We start from the raw sequence: 17,216 nt of genomic DNA, 5'->3' as shown, positions 1-17,216 counted from the left end.
GTTAAAATGGGAACTATTGCTACGCTACTAAAGATGAAAGGTTTCACATATTATAGGAGAATCTTGGTTCCATATATTGTTCCTATTGGATAAATGGAATCTTTCGAATGGAATCATTTTGTTCCAGCTCATTGTACGAGGTCAGAATTAAGTAATCCCGGACCGGCAATGAGATGAGTTATGACTTCGAGATCGAAGTTTCTTGCTTTGACTGAATTCATACTTCGGCTGCCTCAGTCTTAAGAACCTTCTCATCCTTCACATCGCGTGCAGCAGCTTCTGCTTCATCGAGCCCCAAATTTGCTGCAATGGTGTAGAGTCTGGTCTTCTCCTCGTGCGCAGTGGTATCACCGAACACAGCGTCCATCTCCTCGAGAGACTTGCCCTTTGTCTCGGGAATTAAGAACCAAGTAAAGAAGAATGCGACCAAGGCAAATCCGGCGAAGAAGAGATACGTGCCGTATCCAATGGTCTCCAACATGTCGGGAGTAACGAGGCCGATGATGAAGTTGCACATCCATGTGCTGGATGTAGTGAGCGACATGGCCTTGGAACGGTTGCCAATGTTATAGATCTCGGAGGGCAGCACCCAACCAATGGGTGCCCAGGAGTAGGAGAAGTTGACATCGTAAATGTAGACAAATGCGATACCAGTCCATCCGGCGGCAGGGTGATCTTTGAGTGTCTCGCCATAATAGCCAATGACTCCGCCGACAATGACAAGGGAAATGAAGGTTCCCGCAGCGCCACCAAGGAGAAGAGGCTTACGGCCTAGCTTATCGATCAAGAACAGGGCAGGCAGAGTTGAAACAGTGTTGACGATTCCTGGTACCAATTAGTCATTAGGTCTAATGGATATGTTGGTTTAGGAACAAGCTTGTCCCTTTCTGAAAATAACCTACCGTAAACACCTGTTGCAAGTAGCCCAGAAGTCTTTCCAGACAGACCGAGCTGTGCAAAGATTGTCGGCGCGTAGTAAATTATCGCATTGCCTAGTCGCTAAATCAGTGGTGTTCGAGAAGAGAAATAGGAATGTATTACATCCAATGAATTGCTGGAAGAACATGACGCTGCATCCAATCATGGTCCGCTTGAAAGATGGGACAGTAGAGAATAGTGTCGTGTAGCCAGCAAGATAGAGAGAGATGCCGCTCTTGCCCGGGAACTTCTCACGATTGAAAGATTCCTCAAAGATGACCTCGGCTTTGATTGAGAGATACTCTTGCTGGACGAGTTCATCGTCAGGGCTGGTGCGTCTAACCCTGGCAAGTGCCTTGATACCCGCTGCTTCATTGTCGCGCATGCAGTAGAAACGGGGAGATTCGGGGAAGAATAGCATGCCAATACCTAGGACAAGGGCGGGTACAATCTGCATGGCGAACGGCACACGCCACGAGGCATCACTTTGGCCAGTGCAGCCATTTGGCCCGACATCCTTTCGAGGATCGAAAGTTGGGTTCTGGGGAGTTCCGCCAGTGTATGGGATATCGGGCGCACACCTCGTGCCGCCGATGTATTGAGTACCGTATTCTAGCCAGTAGCTGACCAATATACCAAGGGTGATGGATAGTTGTTGAAGCACAACCAACGTTCCTCGGATAGCAGCTGTGGAGACTTCGCTCATGTACATGGGTACAATCATGGTAAGCATGCCAATAGCGAAACCAGCAATGGCGCGTCCTAGCATTGTTAGAAATGTTCATGAGTAGTATGTATCAAGACATACCAGCAAGAGCCATGTCAAGACTGTTTGCGCCAGCTTGAAGAGCCGAACCGAGAAGAAAAATAACAACGGCAATTTCCATTGATCCCTTACGACCGAATCTATCTGCGATCGGGCCATTGACGAGTGATCCGAACCAAGCCAAAAGCAACAGAGTCGAGACGAACCAGCCCTTGTAGCTACTGTCTGTTGCAATCTTGGGAAATGCAGCCGCGAAGGACTCCATAGTCAAGACGCCACTAATAACTCCTTGGTCATAGCCAAAGAGAAATCCACCGAGAGATGCGAACTAAAATTGAGGTTAGTAATTACGCGATACTGTAATCCAAGTTGGTACCACGAACAGCTGATAGACCAATAAGATATGGGTTCTTGCGCAATTCCTTGTACACTCCTTGCTTTTGGCCCGGCGCAACGCCAGCACTTGTCATTTCAATCGACATTTTGAAGGTTTAGAAGGACTAGCACCGACTAACTGGGACAAATGATGGAGTGCATGAAAAATGCGGAGAACCCTGGGTTTATATACTCGTGTAGAGAGTGTACCTCGTATGCCCAAAGAAAGAAACCATGGAAGACTCTCGGATCACAGTCACCCGGCGGAGAGAAAAATGCAAGAACGAGGTCTGGGGAGGCAAAGTGGGTCAATTCTCGTTTTCCCCACTGACCAAAATTACCTCTACCCTGTTCCTCTTCTAGTCTACTTGCACAAATGCACTTATTTCCGGGCGCCTGTCGTCCGAATGCCAATCGAGCAGTTTTATTGTACTGTTTGACGCGTGGATGTTCTCCGAGCATATTTTTGCTTTTCCGTATTTACCTTTGGTATCCCCTTTCTGCCTTTCTGAATCCCTCCCATTCCGTCGCAAGCTTTCTTTTGGACTCGGCGTGCTTTGCGAACACATCCGACCATGGCGAGAGATCTTACTACCAATTCCCTGTCCGAGTCGATACTTGATCTAGTTAGACGGATCGACAAGCTTCTCTCCGACCAAGCTTTAAATCCCCGTCAGAGGATTTTGGTGGCATTGGCAGGTGTGCCGGGATCGGGAAAATCGACAGTGTCGCATGCTCTCCTGGCCGAGCTTGCAAAATGCGGCATTCGGGATGTTGCCGTCGTGCCTATGGTTTGTCTGAAGCGTAGTAATATACATGTTTGGATTGCACTGACATAGGTGATTAGGATGGATTCCATTATACTAAAAAGGTGCTATCAACATTTGAAGACGTGGAACTAGCTTTCCAGCGAAGAGGCGCGCCGTTCACATTCGACGCAGATGCGTTCGTGCATCTCATCAAGACTCTTCATTCCACTCCTGTCACCAACCAGGATGAGCCGGATCTTGTTATCAAGGCACCCAGTTTTGATCACGCGCTAAAAGATCCAGTTCAGGATGAAATTCTGATCTCCTCCCGTAATCGATTAGTCATAATCGAAGGCAATTATACATTGCTTGATGAAATGCCGTGGCGCGATATTGCCTCTTTGAGCAATGAGAAGTGAGTCTTATACGATATATATGGCTCGACAAGCAGCTGATTCTCCCAGATGGTTTGTCGATATACCTGCAGAGGTGGCGCGAGACCGGCTTGCTAAGCGTCACCTTGCAGCTGGTATCGAAAACTCATTTGCTCAAGCTGTTGCAAGAGCAGAGGCCAATGACCTACCCAACGGCGACATGATACGGTCACGTCTTATCAAACCGGACGTAATCATCGAAAACTAGTGACTTTTCCTGTCGAGCATCCAGGGTAACTCATCTCAGACATGATTCGTTGTCAAATCCCAGTCAAACGAGTCAAAGAGTTCATTCGCTTCCATAGACCAAGGGAAGGTAGACATGGCATCCCGATCAAGAGGGACATTGTTGAAGAAATTGGAGTCAATGGGGTCGTCAGAAACTAGCCGATCAAGGATAGTAACACACCGTGCTGATAGGGAGTCCTCGATGAGATTCTCACGAAATGTGGATCTGGCCAGTCGAACATCGTCATACCAAGTTGATAGATCATCCGCATTGGGGAAGCTGATGATACTAAGCGTGATGACTAGAGCAGCATGAAATAGAAAGAAACTGTTCACGATCAACATGCGTTCGCTGGGCCGGTGAAGATTTTGACTCACGTTGCGTACCAGCTTTCCAATCTAGTGGAGCCTTGGATTGAGTACTGATGGATCGAAATTATCGTTGAATGTGCAGCCGCAATGCATATCTTCTTGCACTCTTCCTCCATAGATTGCGTAGCGGCATCCAACGTCTGACCCCGCCCGGCAATCGCTCGTCGCAATAGAATATGGCGAAATATGATGATCTTAAGATTCCAGAACCTCCACCAAATCCGTGACCGGGCGAAGAGATACCAACGATAAGGACATGAGAACTCATGATCGAAGCGAAAGTACATTGGCATGGTAAGTGTCCATGCGTCCATGCCGGAATTGATAGACAAAGCTGCTTCTGCGGATAGACCAGGATCTGCAAGTAGTCTGTTGGATACATGGTTGGTGTGCATGTGTAAGTCGCTCTGGGTTTTCAATGACGAATAAAAAGTTGGACCAAGTGATTCTTCTGGTAACTCAATTGTCTTCGGTGTAAGAGACTGAAAATATTAGGCCCGCCGCTTGAGATATCTTTCGCATCGAGTAGATGGCCTTGAGGATAAAACTTACTTCATCATCAACGTTCAGGACCGGATGTACGTTCATTGAATCTTGGTCTGGCAGCATAATCGCTCTGCCGAAGGTAGTCGACGCGCCACTGTCGAATATGTATAGACCCCACCAAACGCGGCGTCTTATTTCGCGATCCATTAAGCTGATGTTCCATTGTGGGAGCTCTCTATGCAATGCGAGGCTGAGTGCTGTACGAACTGCAAGACCAAGTAGATTCCACCCCGTGTTCGGGCTATTTCTCTTTTGGCTTAGATTGCTCAGGAGCACAAGCGCTTGAACAGTGGCCAGATTTGCTGCCTCAAATACCGACTCGTGTTGGCCTAGTGTAAGTGCTCTTCGATACAGGTAATCTTCCAAACCTACTTGGTCATTGTTCAGGCTCCATGCCCCAAGAGCAAGGATGGTGTGGTAAAGCATGTCCCACGATCTCTGAGGTGGGCGGGGGATGATTTCACTATACTGTGCTCGAAATGTGCCTTCATGCACGAACGGATAGCACACATGGTAGTCTTGGAAATACGTATCCATCAAGGTAGAAGCAACTTGGGTAGTTAGCGCAGCATGAGAGAGCTGAGACGATGCAATTATGCTTTTGATATTCCCTGTTGCTTGTTTCATTGACTCTTGCGCCGGTATCCGAGTTTGGTTGAGAAAGCCTGCCCAATCCAGCAGGCAGCGTAGGAAAACAACTCCGGAAGTAGAACCTGGAGCACAATAAGCAACATGCGCAATTCATTTAAACAGCGACTAAACTTGCCAAGATACCCGACACCGGTAGGCTCAACAGACAAAGCTGCCATGCCGTCTGTTAGGCCGTCAACGGTCACGTCCTCTTCTTGCCAGTTGAATCCGTCAGCGCTATATGGAACCGCCTCTGGAAGAACGGGATCATGTGATTCAGATCTGCCTTCTCTTTGCGGACTGGTAGGCAATATTGTCCTCGAAACTTCATGGGCCTGTGTCCCAACATTGTTTGCAGATGGCGTTACGGCCTTCGCAACTTCGGGCGAGTTTAAAAGCTCATCGATGTCTGCCCCAGGTACAAGCTGGGACACCAAATTTTCCACCCGTTGCAATCTTTTTTCAACACTTGTAAGATATCTAGGAATGTTTAGTCGAAAGAAGCAGACACAATATGATCAGGCACCCTTACGCGCGTGTGAGTGGAGATCTGACGATCTTGCCACTATAGTGACAATCCAATCCACTATGAGAGCAATTGCTACATGATGGTAAATTTTTGGAACACTGCCATGACTTGCTTAGACGAGACAATAATGCGTGCAGAGCGTGGGCTGAGACGAACCTTTAGTTTCTTTACACGACATCGATCACACTGCTACAAGTCAGCAAACGCAATCATGGCAAGGAGCAGAATGCTGGAGTATCAAGACGTACAGAAAGTGACTCTTTAGACTTCCTCTGCTCCATCTGTAAATGGGATAGATATCCATGGAGTAGCAGAGCGGACGGTAGAAGCTCTCGATCGACTGGGCGCCAGTCAAGTGAAGCCGAGTTTTTCCCGAACTTACGTCACGACAAGATTCTGGGCTCCCTCCAACCAAAATCAGCAATACTACAAATAGGTACAATTAAATCGACTAACTTATTTATAAAAGTTACTAGTGAGATTTCTTTTACTCGTAGCTTGTACATTTGTGCTATAAGAACATGTCGATGGGTTGTGTATGTCTATTGCGAGTCTACAGAGTAAGTCATTTTGATCGTTTATCCTTAATTATTATGCTGATCTTTCGTTTTTCTTCTCCCCTTGCCTTTTTTGCATTACATTAGATTGTAAGTAAAAAGCTAGACAATTGATTATACTATCAAGGGAACCGGCAGCATGCAATGCTTCAACGTTGAAATGCCGGTGTAAATGATATGTCACGTGATAATATGCGCTCGATCCTTTCGTGGCAATCAACCTAGGCACGCCTGGTTGGGTGTCCAAGCAAAGGACATTGATACGTCAAGGTAATTTATGCAGTCTCCGGGCTGGTTGCTCTACTCCTTCGGAAAGATGAATAATTCAAGCTATTCGACACTTTCAGTCGTAAATCCTTGGTTTCGATGGATCTGTTCTGGTGGATTCGGAGCATTATTAATCAGGTTCGGGTTAGTTGGGTGTTCGCTTTGCGGACCAAGGACGGAGGTCCGATTTTGCGGGGAAATGATAACAAGTCTTGCGCTGCAGGCGTCTGCTTGAGAGCGAGCAAATGTCATTTCATCACTTCTTTCTCGTCATTAGTACTATTTCCTCATCCATTTGTCCAGGATACCCTCCCGAATATCACTTTTGAATACGAGCATCACGTCCTAAGAGTAAAATTACCGCAAAATCGCGTGCTTGTGTACTATCTAATCTCATCTAAATACCTGACCCTGATTTCTAAAAGCGTACGACTACTTCCCCCATGGCTGTGAGAGGATGTTGGACATGTAAATCACGGAAAGTTTCTTGTGATCGGGAAAGACCTTTCTGTCAAACTTGTGCTAGATCTGGCCGAAGGTGCGATGGTTATGAAACGAGGCTATCCTGGCCACGAAAAAACGACACTCGAAGGATGCGCATCCACAAAATTACGCCTGCGTCTCTTGACCAACAAGTGAAGGCACGGCTACTCGAATCTGAATTCGTCAACATCTATTCTGCCGACGTGGAGCGATTTTCTCTTTTAGCCAATGGTGGTTAGTGTTCCCGATCACTTCCAAGCAATCAGACTTAATTCATGCAGGGAGACCGCCATTGGGAAGGCCGATGCGCCTATCCATCAATAGAAATCCTCATTGGATACCATTCTCATTGAGTGGCACCGATGCAGACCTTCTCTCTTATTGTAAGTTTGATTTGATCTTCCCTCTAGACAGGAATTGAACCGATTATAGACCAAGAATCTGTATCCCACAAGCTCATTGGAATGAGTAACCCGCAAGTACAGAGCCTCGCTTTTCGCATGTCTTTCTCGGATGATTCTGTGTCCGCTTCGGCGATACGATACGCCATTCTTGCACTCGCAGCTATCTATCTCTTTGATCGTCAAAGAGCGGTTGCTTACAGCAAGCGAGCGACGACAGCAATTCGGGATTCCTTGGTGTATTCGACAACTAATGACATCCTACAACGCATTGTCGCAAGCAATTTTCTCACCATGTTCGAAGTAAGTTAATCGCGGCATACTCGTACAACATTTGCTAATACTTTACGTTAGACTCTTCTTAGTCCCGATGATGCTCCAAAATGGGCGACCAACATCTGCTTCTCAAAGACAGCTTCTATAACATCATTCACTCTCGATCAAAAATACCATGGCGATTCTGCGCTAATTCTGGAATGGGTCTGTTATTACGTGGTCCTGTCAAAATTCAGTCTCCGACATTTTGATCGCCCCCCAATGTCATCGATATGGTGCGTGAAACAAGATCACTTAAAAGGAGCGGTGATGAATTCATTCGATGCAAACCAGGTTAAGAAAACTCTTCCACATCATAGATCCCGCAGCTAAATTTAAGAACAGATCTTACCAATCGGCGGCTGCTCAATGGGTGTCTTGATGGCGATATCAACCACCATTAGTGAAGTAATGAGAGCAGAGATTGGCTCTGATATTCCTCTGGAGAGCCTCGATAAATTAGAACGTCAGCTAAAATACGCACGGCAAGAGATAAGAGTTGAAGACATAGATGATGTCACACGCTCTGCAGAGGCGACGGAACTTCGAAGCACGGCTGAATTATACCGACTGGCAGGATTGATATACCTTGAACGTGCTGGTAGAAAAGTGTCACCATCGAATGCAAGGGTACAGCAATATGTCAATGATGCGTTCTCGATCTTAGATGGACTACATGTTTGCGGGCGAACGCTACCTTTATTCATTATCAGCTGCGAAGCAAGCACAGACAGTCAAAAGGCGACAATACTCAGACTGCTCTCATCCACAAAACACCATTATGGTCCTTGCAATATAGTGCGCGTACACAATTTCATCGAACGGTTCTGGGCCATGAATGAACTGGATTCCGACCAAGATTTAGGATACACGGAAAAGATGACAGATGTTCTTAGCTTAGGAGATTCTCTCCCGGCATTTGTCTAGCTTTTGCCTCTCATGTATTTTTAAAGTCAAATAACCCTTTAAAATAGAGATATTCCACAAATGTAAGGTCTGTTGTTGCCAAATCGTAATCAAACAGCAGCGTGGGGTTTCATGGACCTTTCCAGAGCACCATGTTGTGATAAGGTACTCAATGCTGCATTTCGTCCGATTGTCCCTAGTATTTCGCAATTATCATGGAACAGCGTAATTGACTTTTGTTCTTGGTTACAAAGCAACAGTCAGAACAGCAAGAATCTGCGAGATTGGGGCGAAACTAGTGCGAATCTGTCGTAGCATGACCCTATCCTGCCAGCACCTTACGTTCATTGGTTGGGAGTACAGCCGCCTGCTTACTATGGGTCAAACATTGCATTCGCAGTTTCTTGCCTTCTTTCAGATGTTTGTAAATCATCATTATTTCGATACTAAACTATCAAAAGAGGCTGTAGTTTCGGAAACATCTATATAATCTAGAGTAAGGAATGCAGTCGTACGTCCACCACTCTCTTACTACTTACTCACCAACTCGGGTTTCATTTATACTCTACACCAGTATCATTTCGTAAATTCACCATAATAGTTCACGTCAATCTTGTCAGTAGCAATGGCCTCATATGTCATCGTTGGAGCTTCTCGGGGCATTGGGGTATGTTATTTCATACGACTGGGTTGCTGTCGAGCCCGTCATACGTTCCTTGTAGAAGGTTCAAGTGCAGAAGCTGATTTTCTTCAGTACAAATATTTGCAGATTCTTTCTGCAAATCCTGATAACATAGTTATTGGGCTTGCAAGAAACCCTGTGCCAGTTCAAGAAAAGCTGCGAGGAGAAGGGATATCGAACGTACACGTCCTACAGGGCGATCTCACCGACAATGCCTCTTTAGTTGCTGCAGCCAAAGAGGTATCTCAAATCACTGGCGGATCCCTTGATCATCTCATTGTCAACGGTGCCTATTTGTCTGATTCAACTCAATTCATCAGTCCTTCTGAATTCAAAGGGAAAGAGGACCTGTTGGTTTCAGAACTCAACTCAAGCATGGCAGCCAATGTCGTCGGCGCCATTTACAGTATCAATGCGTTCATCGACCTTTCGAAGAAGTCCGAGATCAAGAAAATAATCATCATCTCCAGTGGTGCAGCCGATCTGGACCTCATTGCTGCTGGTTCCTGGACCGGTGCCGTGCCGTATTGTATCTCTAAGGCTGCAGTGAACTTGTTGGCCGTCAAGTATGCCGTTGAATTTAAAACCGATGGCATCATCTTCCTGGCATTGTCCCCCGGGCTCGTTGCTACAGAGCAGAATAACAACCTTGAAACCAGTAAGGCTATACTCCACTCTTGGCTATCATCACTATTTTATATCTCATCAAACTTGCTTTGTTGTAATAATCTGTATAATTTGCTAACAACGCTTAGCGTCGCAAGAAAATTTAGCCAATGCGCAGAAGATGGTCGCTACGTTGTTAGAACTAGACCCGACTTTCAAAGGTCCGATCTCAATGGAAGAAAGTGTTACAAGCATGTTGGAGGTGATTCAAAAGCTTACTATAAAAGAATCTGGTTCTTTCCTTTCCCATCATGGCGACAAAAATTGGCTCTGAACGTAGTAAGCCTTTGAAATACTGATTGAGTACCGAGCACAGAGGCTTTCCGAATTACGTTTATCAAAAGTGCGCCGATTCCTGACTTTCAAATCTATAAATAGGCTTCTTATGCAATTTGTTTGTTTTCCAAACTGAAGTCCACCTTGTGATCCAGACAGCTCTGTGGAAAGTATTCTAGTACATAAAACAATGGTATCACGATGTTCCTTCCCTTAAATTTTCTTCGCTGGCGTGCTCAAGTACACCTTCTCGAGTTCTTGAATGACGGCGTCGGTGACCTCCTTAGTATTGGCATTGCCACCGAGGTCCTTCGTCGAGATTCCTCGCTCGGTCACATTCTCAACTGCTTCCATCATCTTCCGGGCTGCATCTTCCTCACCCAGCCAGATCAGCATTTCAGCTGCTGTCCAGAACGTGCCGACGGGGTTGGCTACGCCCTTTCCGGTGATGTCGAAAGCGGAGCCATGAATAGGCTCAAACATGGATGGATTCTGCCAATTGGTTAGCGCAAATAGTAAAAGGTTGCCCAGGGACAATTTACTTGTCGTGTCGGGTCGAGATTGCTAGTAGGCGCGATACCGATAGATCCCGCAAGAGCGGCGGCAAGATCGGAGAGGATATCGGCATGCTTTTCTATGTCAGCGTGGACGTCAATGGAAGCTGAAGGTGGTATACGCACAAGGTTGGTAGCAACGATAGTATCCAGAGACTTAGGATCAAGGACCATGCGACAGGTCATTGCATCCACGAGCATCTTGTCCCACTTGACATCCGGGAAGTCTTTGGCGACTTCGCTCGCAACTTCGTCCCACAAAACCATGCCATTCCTTTGCGCATTGCTCTTTGTGACGACTGTGAGGAACTTTCTAGGGCGTTTCTGTGCAGTCTCAAAAGCAAATCGAATGATTCTTTCGACACCAACGCGGGAGAATATGGCAACTTCGGTCGCCGTCTCCCAAGGATGGCCTCGATGCGATCGGCCACCTTGACCGGCATACTCGCCTTCGCTGTTCTCGCGGACAATAACCCAATCCAAATCACCGTGCTCGGCTTTGCGGAGAGGCGATGATGTACCTCGAAAAATTTTCGTTGGGCGCACATTGGCGTATTGTTGGAAAGGCTGGCAGATGGCTAATCGAAGGCCCCAAAGTGAGATGTGATCCGGAACATCTATGCCCAATCAGCTATGGAACCTCGTCAACAACTAGTCGGAATAACACCTACCAGGTGCACCAACGGCACCAAAAAGAATGGCGTCATGCTTCTTCAACTGCTCAAGCCCACCATCTGGAATATACTTTCCAGTCTTTTTGTAGGTCTCTGAACTCCAGTCAAAGTTCTCGAAGTCTAATTCAAATCCTCCATCCACCTGCACGAGCTTCTTCAGGACTTCAACGCTTGCATCGACAACTTCAGGGCCAATCCCGTCGGCTCCCATCGTTGCGATGGAGTACTTCCGTGAGACAGCGATTGGCGACATGGTGAACTGTATTCAAGTTGGGATGACAAGGTTGATAAATTACACGGTGGTTCGTAGAGGTATGTTGCAAGTTGAGCGTCTCTGGGAATGCGTGCCTTGTGGATTTAAGACTCCGAGAACTGGTGGAACGCGCGACGCGTGGTTATATGCCGCTTTTTCCATTGCCGAGGGGTAACAATCGCCCCATACTGCAACTCCCATACAATAATGCAGCTCGGACGAAGAAATGCCCCTCAATGAAGCCCCTCCGATTAGAGGAGGCGGCTGGGGGGTTCGTTTGCCACGCGGGGAGATCTGACGGACATACAAAGTCCGGCAGTAGGTCATTCGATGAACCGGCGGGTAGCGAGTCCGCGCTACCGCACCTTGAACGTCCGCTCGCACCCCGGGCATCAAAGTCCGCAGTAATCAACCAGCCAAGGCACCATTTCTCTTAGTGACGGTCAAGCTACGCCTTTGGGATCTTAAACGCACTTCGAGACCATCGCATGGCTTGTATTTCACCCAATAATGTCGCCCGAGCAAAGTTCGAAGCAGGCCAAGTGCTATAACAGTTCTCGATCGAAGATTAAACCGTTGAAAGCTCTTCAAGAAATCAACGGTTACATGCACCACTCTGTTGATTCGATCTTAATAGATGCACGTTGAGGTCGAAGCAGTGGAGTCAAATGCCGTTTATCTTTCTTTGAGCATTGAAATGGGAAATTTGCTATGATTAGTCAGTCTGTTCTACCAACCTGTAACTTGGGTATTATTTACTTTATCACAATCTTGATTGCTAAAGGTAACAGCGCTTCTGATCTGCTGTTACTGAAGCTTGTCTAATCTTCGTTCGAGTAAAAGGGTACCAAAAACAGGATTAATCCGTTACTCATGTCTCTTTGGATCGTACGTCAGGATCCTTTTACATAAGTCTTGCATTTCATGTATTCTCAAGCCCGGTTGTGAATTGTGTAGCAGGACGAATTGTGGAGATGATGGCACATCTTTGGAAAAGAAGAAGAGCTGTACTCCGCCAGTTTCCAACAAGCGTGGGCATTAACGTCGGCCCTCCAAAGGTGTAGGAAGGGACGTCCATCGTGTACAACACACTATGATTACGTTGCGCGCGCATGAATCTGAGAGCTAGAAAACGCATAAGCGCCTTGTTGTCGGTGTCTTTCTAGAACCAAGTTGATCAATATTATTGCCATTCTTTACTTTACCGAACACGAGACTTGACTAATGTCGAATCTCCAAGTCAGTAGTTCCAGAGCTAAGGATATCTTGAAATCTGGGCACCTCTCAAAACGAAATAGAACACTGCGTTTACCCCATAGCAATACCCCGCACCCCGTACCATACAGTCCAGAACGTGAGAACCATTGTGCGAATGAGGTGATCTCTCGGCTAACTGCTAAAGAAGTGTGAAGCCAAGATCGCAGAATCAAACTCCGGGTGCAAGCTCAGCTAGATCGCTAGATGGGTTTGGGTGGAATTGGCTAATACCCCGTGGGGAGAAACGAGGAGAACTTGGAGCATATAAGTCTTCTACTTCTTCATTTGAGATTTGATATTCCAGTGCCCAAGTTGTTTCTCATTTGTTCATCACAAAGATCAGTCTTTTCTTTGGCTCTTTTTCAACCTGTTAAAACCCGGGCAAGCCTGGCTTCACCGATCTAGGCATCAGTAACTATGAATACGTCAAAGGGCATCGAAAAGCCTGGCGAAGTTCATGTCGAAGATTCCAAAGAGTACATCATGGATAGCAAGAACGTTGAAAGTGGAGCCGATTATTCTGGAGCTGTGAAGAAGACCAGTCCAGAAGAAATCGCACTCGTGAGGAAGATGGATATCCGTATAATGAGTATTCTGTGGGCGATGTATTTCCTAGTAAGTATGACTGATTTTCTGATCTTCATCTGAGGCTACCAGTCGTCAAACTAATATCCATGAAGAATTATCTTGATCGCAACGCCATTGCTCAAGCACGTCTCAATAATCTGGAAGAGGACCTTGGGCTTGTTGGCACGCAGTACAACACTTGTATTAGCATCCTTTTCGTTGGGTATGTAAATGCGCCGCGTCTGGCATTACATTGAGAACTATACTAACTTTGTCTTTCCTCAGGTATCTGCTCATGCAGATCCCCTCGAACATGCTCATGTCCTCGCAAAAGGTCCGCCCGTCGATCTATATGTGCATATGCATGATGGGTTGGGCCATTGTTTCGGCATGTACTGCTTTGACTCACAACTACACGGGCTTGGTTGTAGTGCGATTCTTTCTTGGAATTGCCGAAGCACCGTATTATCCTGGCGCACTTTATTTGCTCTCCCTATTCTATACACGAAAGGAGATTGCAACCCGCTTGAGCGTCTTATACTCCGGCAACATATTTGCTACTTCATTCTCGGGGCTGATAGCTGAGGCAACCTTTTCAACCCTGGATGGCGTTCATGGACTTGCTGGATGGAAATGGTTGTTCATCATTGAGGGAATCGTCACATTTGGTGTTGCAATCATCGGCATGTGGATGTTGCCCGACTATCCGCTGACCACGCGATGGCTAACACCAGAAGAGCGTCAATTGGCACACGAACGAATCGAACGTGACACTGTCGGTATCGAACCTTCCAAAGGTGCACGCGCTGGATTCAAGCAGGCAATCCGTGACCCACGTCTATACCTACTTTGCCTCATGCAGAATATGCATCTTTCGGCTTGCAGCTTCAACAACTTCTTCCCCACGGTGGTCAAGTCGCTCGGATTCAGTCGTACTATTACACTCGTCTTAACCTGCCCTCCTTATCTGGTCTCTGGTTTCTTCGGTGTCGTAGTTGGACTTACCTCTGGAAAGTTCAACGAGCGGACCTGGCACATCACTTTGTGTATGGGTGCTGCTCTCGTCGGTTTCATCATCTCATGCGCGACAATGAACACAGCAGCGCGATACATCTCTTGCTTTCTGTTCGCGTCTGGGGCATATGCAGTGAACTCCGTCATCCTCGGCTGGGTGTCCGCTACGCTGGGTCAAACAGCAGAGAAGAAAGCGGTGTCTCTATCAATTGTCAACGTCGTTGCAAATGCTAGTTACATTTACACCGCATACCTTTACCCGAAAAGCGATGGCCCCAAGTATTTGGTCGCCATGTCGAGCAATGCGGCATTTGCATTTATGACGATTGTATGTGCATGGTGCTTGAGGGTTTGGCTTCAGCGGACGAACACGAAGCTTCGCAGAGAGAAGCCGGAAGAGAACATTTACTATGCTTACTAGCGGTTCCTAGACCGCGAAAGATCACGACTAGACGGTAGTCTGAGATGATATACCACACGTCGCTTTTGGCGAGCAAAACTAGTCCATGGGACAAATGCAATGGAGTTGAATAATCGCACATCTTTTCTTCACATATGGCACAGAGAATATATAAATTGATTTTCCTTATAATTGAAACCATTCGATCCACTCATTGCTTTGTCCTTTTGGATCCGTGTCCCCTGGGTGACGTTCAGGATCGTTCGGATCCATGCTCCTCAAAACCCACGGCAAAGACCTGTAGGCAGCATAGAATCTCCCATTCCTGTCCATATCAGACGATACTAGAGCGCTGACTAGTCTAGACCTCTGAATGGGCCAACCTGTTTCAGGGTCGACTTCCCTTTCCTCTATTTGAATCACGCGCCTCGCCACAACAGCATGCATTCTCGCTTCGAAAAAAGCTTCGCGAGGCGGGTCCTTTTCAAGAAGAGCGACAGACTCTCGTCTAGTGGCGGGGCACCGGCAATTAGTTGCAGCCCAATACTAGATAACAACATCAGTGAGTAAACTTCTCAAATGAGAGGAGCATAGCTGTTATTTAATAGCTGTGATCGACCATGGCCCTTCAAATTCAACATACCAGAGGAACTATTACCGACATCTCAAAGGTAAAATGAGCTGCTTCTCGTCGCGCAATTGGCATCAGAGGCGATAGAGAGCCGTTGCTACTATTAGGCGAACCTTTAGAGCTAGGTGATGTACTTGGTGATGGGGTTGGAGACGTTGTTTGCGAGGCTGATGCGAGATCCATCGAGTCGAGAACTAATCTGGCATGACGGTTTAAGGCTTGAAAGCTGGAAAGATGTGCATCGAGAGCCATGCAAGACAGATTACCGACGCCTATCAAAGCAAGGACCACGCAGTAGTAAAATACTTTCAGCGAGCTTGCCACAACCTGATCCTTCTTCGATAATATTTTCCCATTTTCCAAATCCTGCAGGGCTCTGTGCCAGGAATCATGTGATGCTAATAGGTCTGCTCGCCGTGATTTCTCCTCTGGTGACAACTCGGCACCCCTTATACTCTTTCGAAAGATTATAGATATCATAAATAGTGATGCGTTTCTCAGTTCGTGCATTGCAGCCTGTGCCTGAAAAACAGTAGCGAAAACAGTGCATTTCAAAGTGTTCGTTGGCGGACAAAAGAGCTCAAGCTGCGGTTCGAAAGGCGCACCAAACAGGAGCGCCGTCGTCATCGCTCTGTTGAACATTGGTGAAAGTTTGTCCGATATGATGTTACTCGATCCCTGGATGTGAGAGGTAACTGTACCAGATGACTTGTAGTCTGGAAGTAATTTGAAGTGATTCAGCCGCTGCTGTTGCTGTTGCTGCCGCCATTCGGCAATGACTTTCAGGCCGCTATAGAGGTGCGAGAAGGCAGCGTGATAGTCTCCTCGGATAAACTCGATGCATATAAACAGCATACAGGTGACAAGACTGACCTCAACCGAGCTCGGCGATGCTTCCATTCTATCGACAAGGCATCGGACCGATTTGTTATAGTGGACGAGCAATATTTTACGGTTCTCGTTGACCGACTCCAAACGAGCATGCCTGAGGTCACCTGGTTCAGTCTTAATGAGATAGCCAATAGCGATCAGGGCGTGTTTGATCGCTGGCTCTGATTGGGCCATTTGCAAGACCGTCCGAGACCAGAACTCGTGGTCAAAATGATCAGAGATCGTAGGGCTTCCACAGTGATGGTAGAATTCGAGATACAGCACGCCTTCTCCGAGTTCCGTCATGGCCGGGCTGATGTTCAGAAAGGCGGAAGACTTAGTCAGCAGAAGAGATTCTGACCTGTCCTGTTTGTCTTGAATGTAACCTTCGCATTTGCGCCCTGTACTTGTACATCTATCCTGGGTTAGAATGTGAGAAGGGGACTCTCTAGAAGCATGCCATTTATACGATACCTCTCACATTCTGGTCTCCTTTCATCACATTTGATCCGTCGGATCCTGCCCAAAAAAAGTTAACGCAAATTCGTTTTACGCAAAAACAACATGACTTGACATGATGCGCTTACTTGCACGTCCGGCATCCTGTCTTCACTTTGGCACCAAATCTGCGCGTCTTCTTGAGAGTTGGGAATTCAAGAATACCAGTATGCGTTTGCATCTGTTTATGGTGTTTCAGCCGCCGAATTGGAAGTTTTGATGGCTCCATTCTCGTGTGACGAAGCGTCTATGGAGAATGCCAAACTGCAGGATAGTTGGCATCCGCAATGTATTGTAAACTCGTAGACCTAATCTGTATTACAAGTGGAGACTTCAAAAAGGGGAACACGAAGGACGTAACCTGTTAAGGGTTAGCGTGAGAACCATCAGCACGTGAT

The 17,216-nt window shown here is 46.8% G+C and overlaps 8 protein-coding genes across 8 annotated transcripts; 4 read left to right on the top strand and 4 right to left on the bottom strand.

Moving 5' to 3' along the window:
• Positions 1 to 44: 44 nt before the first annotated feature.
• Positions 45 to 2,273, bottom strand: BU24DRAFT_372120 (general substrate transporter). Its single transcript, XM_033524494.1, has 5 exons — positions 2,068 to 2,273; positions 1,727 to 2,012; positions 1,070 to 1,680; positions 903 to 999; positions 45 to 825 (listed from the first exon to the last, which is right to left on the bottom strand). Exons 1-5 carry the CDS (start codon positions 2,164 to 2,166, stop codon positions 218 to 220), a joined length of 1,701 nt encoding a protein of 566 aa, XP_033383525.1. The 5' UTR covers positions 2,167 to 2,273; the 3' UTR covers positions 45 to 217.
• Positions 2,274 to 2,520: 247 nt separating this feature from the next.
• BU24DRAFT_393513 (nicotinamide riboside kinase) lies at positions 2,521 to 3,450 on the top strand (the record flags this gene model as incomplete). The annotated part of the gene is made up of 3 exons (XM_033525199.1): positions 2,521 to 2,850; positions 2,907 to 3,223; positions 3,273 to 3,450. Exons 1-3 carry the CDS (start codon positions 2,635 to 2,637, stop codon positions 3,448 to 3,450), a joined length of 711 nt encoding a protein of 236 aa, XP_033383524.1. The 5' UTR covers positions 2,521 to 2,634.
• Positions 3,451 to 3,485: 35 nt separating this feature from the next.
• Positions 3,486 to 5,482, bottom strand: BU24DRAFT_348313 (uncharacterized protein; the record flags this gene model as incomplete). Its single annotated transcript, XM_033523558.1, has 4 exons — positions 3,486 to 3,798; positions 3,849 to 4,324; positions 4,395 to 5,101; positions 5,146 to 5,482. Coding segments are annotated over 4 exons (1,833 nt in total), but the record flags the coding sequence as incomplete, so codon positions are not given.
• A 1,669-nt stretch (positions 5,483 to 7,151) lies between these two features.
• On the top strand, positions 7,152 to 8,548 carry BU24DRAFT_424063 (uncharacterized protein). The gene is made up of 4 exons (XM_033528410.1): positions 7,152 to 7,237; positions 7,287 to 7,558; positions 7,610 to 7,864; positions 7,916 to 8,548. Exons 1-4 carry the CDS (start codon positions 7,159 to 7,161, stop codon positions 8,495 to 8,497), a joined length of 1,188 nt encoding a protein of 395 aa, XP_033383522.1. The 5' UTR covers positions 7,152 to 7,158; the 3' UTR covers positions 8,498 to 8,548.
• Positions 8,549 to 9,101: 553 nt separating this feature from the next.
• On the top strand, positions 9,102 to 10,098 carry BU24DRAFT_434204 (NAD(P)-binding protein; the record flags this gene model as incomplete). The annotated part of the gene is made up of 3 exons (XM_033530016.1): positions 9,102 to 9,143; positions 9,231 to 9,816; positions 9,971 to 10,098. 3 exons carry the CDS (start codon positions 9,102 to 9,104, stop codon positions 10,096 to 10,098), a joined length of 756 nt encoding a protein of 251 aa, XP_033383521.1.
• BU24DRAFT_424062 (tartrate dehydrogenase) lies at positions 10,077 to 11,838 on the bottom strand. Its single transcript, XM_033528409.1, has 4 exons — positions 11,326 to 11,838; positions 10,781 to 11,271; positions 10,643 to 10,729; positions 10,077 to 10,592 (listed from the first exon to the last, which is right to left on the bottom strand). Exons 1-4 carry the CDS (start codon positions 11,579 to 11,581, stop codon positions 10,314 to 10,316), a joined length of 1,113 nt encoding a protein of 370 aa, XP_033383520.1. The 5' UTR covers positions 11,582 to 11,838; the 3' UTR covers positions 10,077 to 10,313.
• Positions 11,839 to 13,321: 1,483 nt separating this feature from the next.
• BU24DRAFT_482774 (MFS general substrate transporter) lies at positions 13,322 to 14,840 on the top strand (the record flags this gene model as incomplete). Its single annotated transcript, XM_033533257.1, has 3 exons — positions 13,322 to 13,453; positions 13,519 to 13,628; positions 13,691 to 14,840. The coding sequence occupies 3 exons, from the start codon at positions 13,322 to 13,324 to the stop codon at positions 14,838 to 14,840; spliced, it is 1,392 nt and encodes a 463-aa protein (XP_033383519.1).
• Positions 14,841 to 15,005: 165 nt separating this feature from the next.
• Positions 15,006 to 17,112, bottom strand: BU24DRAFT_229247 (uncharacterized protein; the record flags this gene model as incomplete). The annotated part of the gene is made up of 4 exons (XM_033522152.1): positions 16,908 to 17,112; positions 16,795 to 16,839; positions 15,463 to 16,735; positions 15,006 to 15,365 (listed from the first exon to the last, which is right to left on the bottom strand). The coding sequence occupies exons 1-4, from the start codon at positions 17,045 to 17,047 to the stop codon at positions 15,006 to 15,008; spliced, it is 1,818 nt and encodes a 605-aa protein (XP_033383518.1). The 5' UTR covers positions 17,048 to 17,112.
• Between the last annotated feature and the right edge of the window lie 104 nt (positions 17,113 to 17,216).

The sequence above is a fragment of the Aaosphaeria arxii genome (genome assembly GCF_010015735.1).
Source record: "Aaosphaeria arxii CBS 175.79 unplaced genomic scaffold BU24scaffold_5, whole genome shotgun sequence".
Classification (NCBI taxonomy): Eukaryota; Fungi; Ascomycota; class Dothideomycetes; order Pleosporales; genus Aaosphaeria; species Aaosphaeria arxii.
The sequence above is the reverse complement of the archived record's forward strand: the minus strand, read 5'-3'. Positions and strand labels throughout refer to the sequence as shown.

Coding starts and splice junctions, on each gene's coding strand:
- BU24DRAFT_372120 (XM_033524494.1), bottom strand. CDS start 2,166: ATGTCGATTGAAATGACAAGTGCTGGCGTTGCGCCGGGCCAAAAGCAA. Junction 2,013..2,067: donor ATCTTATTGGTCTATCAGCT/GTTCGTGGTACC, acceptor CCTCAATTTTAG/TTCGCATCTCTCGGTGGATT. Junction 1,681..1,726: donor TCTTGACATGGCTCTTGCTG/GTATGTCTTGAT, acceptor TAACAATGCTAG/GACGCGCCATTGCTGGTTTC.
- BU24DRAFT_424063 (XM_033528410.1), top strand. CDS start 7,159: ATGCGCCTATCCATCAATAGAAATCCTCATTGGATACCATTCTCATTG. Junction 7,238..7,286: donor TGCAGACCTTCTCTCTTATT/GTAAGTTTGATT, acceptor AACCGATTATAG/ACCAAGAATCTGTATCCCAC. Junction 7,865..7,915: donor ATTCATTCGATGCAAACCAG/GTTAAGAAAACT, acceptor ATTTAAGAACAG/ATCTTACCAATCGGCGGCTG.
- BU24DRAFT_424062 (XM_033528409.1), bottom strand. CDS start 11,581: ATGTCGCCAATCGCTGTCTCACGGAAGTACTCCATCGCAACGATGGGA. Junction 10,730..10,780: donor CTATCGTTGCTACCAACCTT/GTGCGTATACCA, acceptor GACATAGAAAAG/CATGCCGATATCCTCTCCGA. Junction 10,593..10,642: donor ATCTCGACCCGACACGACAA/GTAAATTGTCCC, acceptor ACCAATTGGCAG/AATCCATCCATGTTTGAGCC.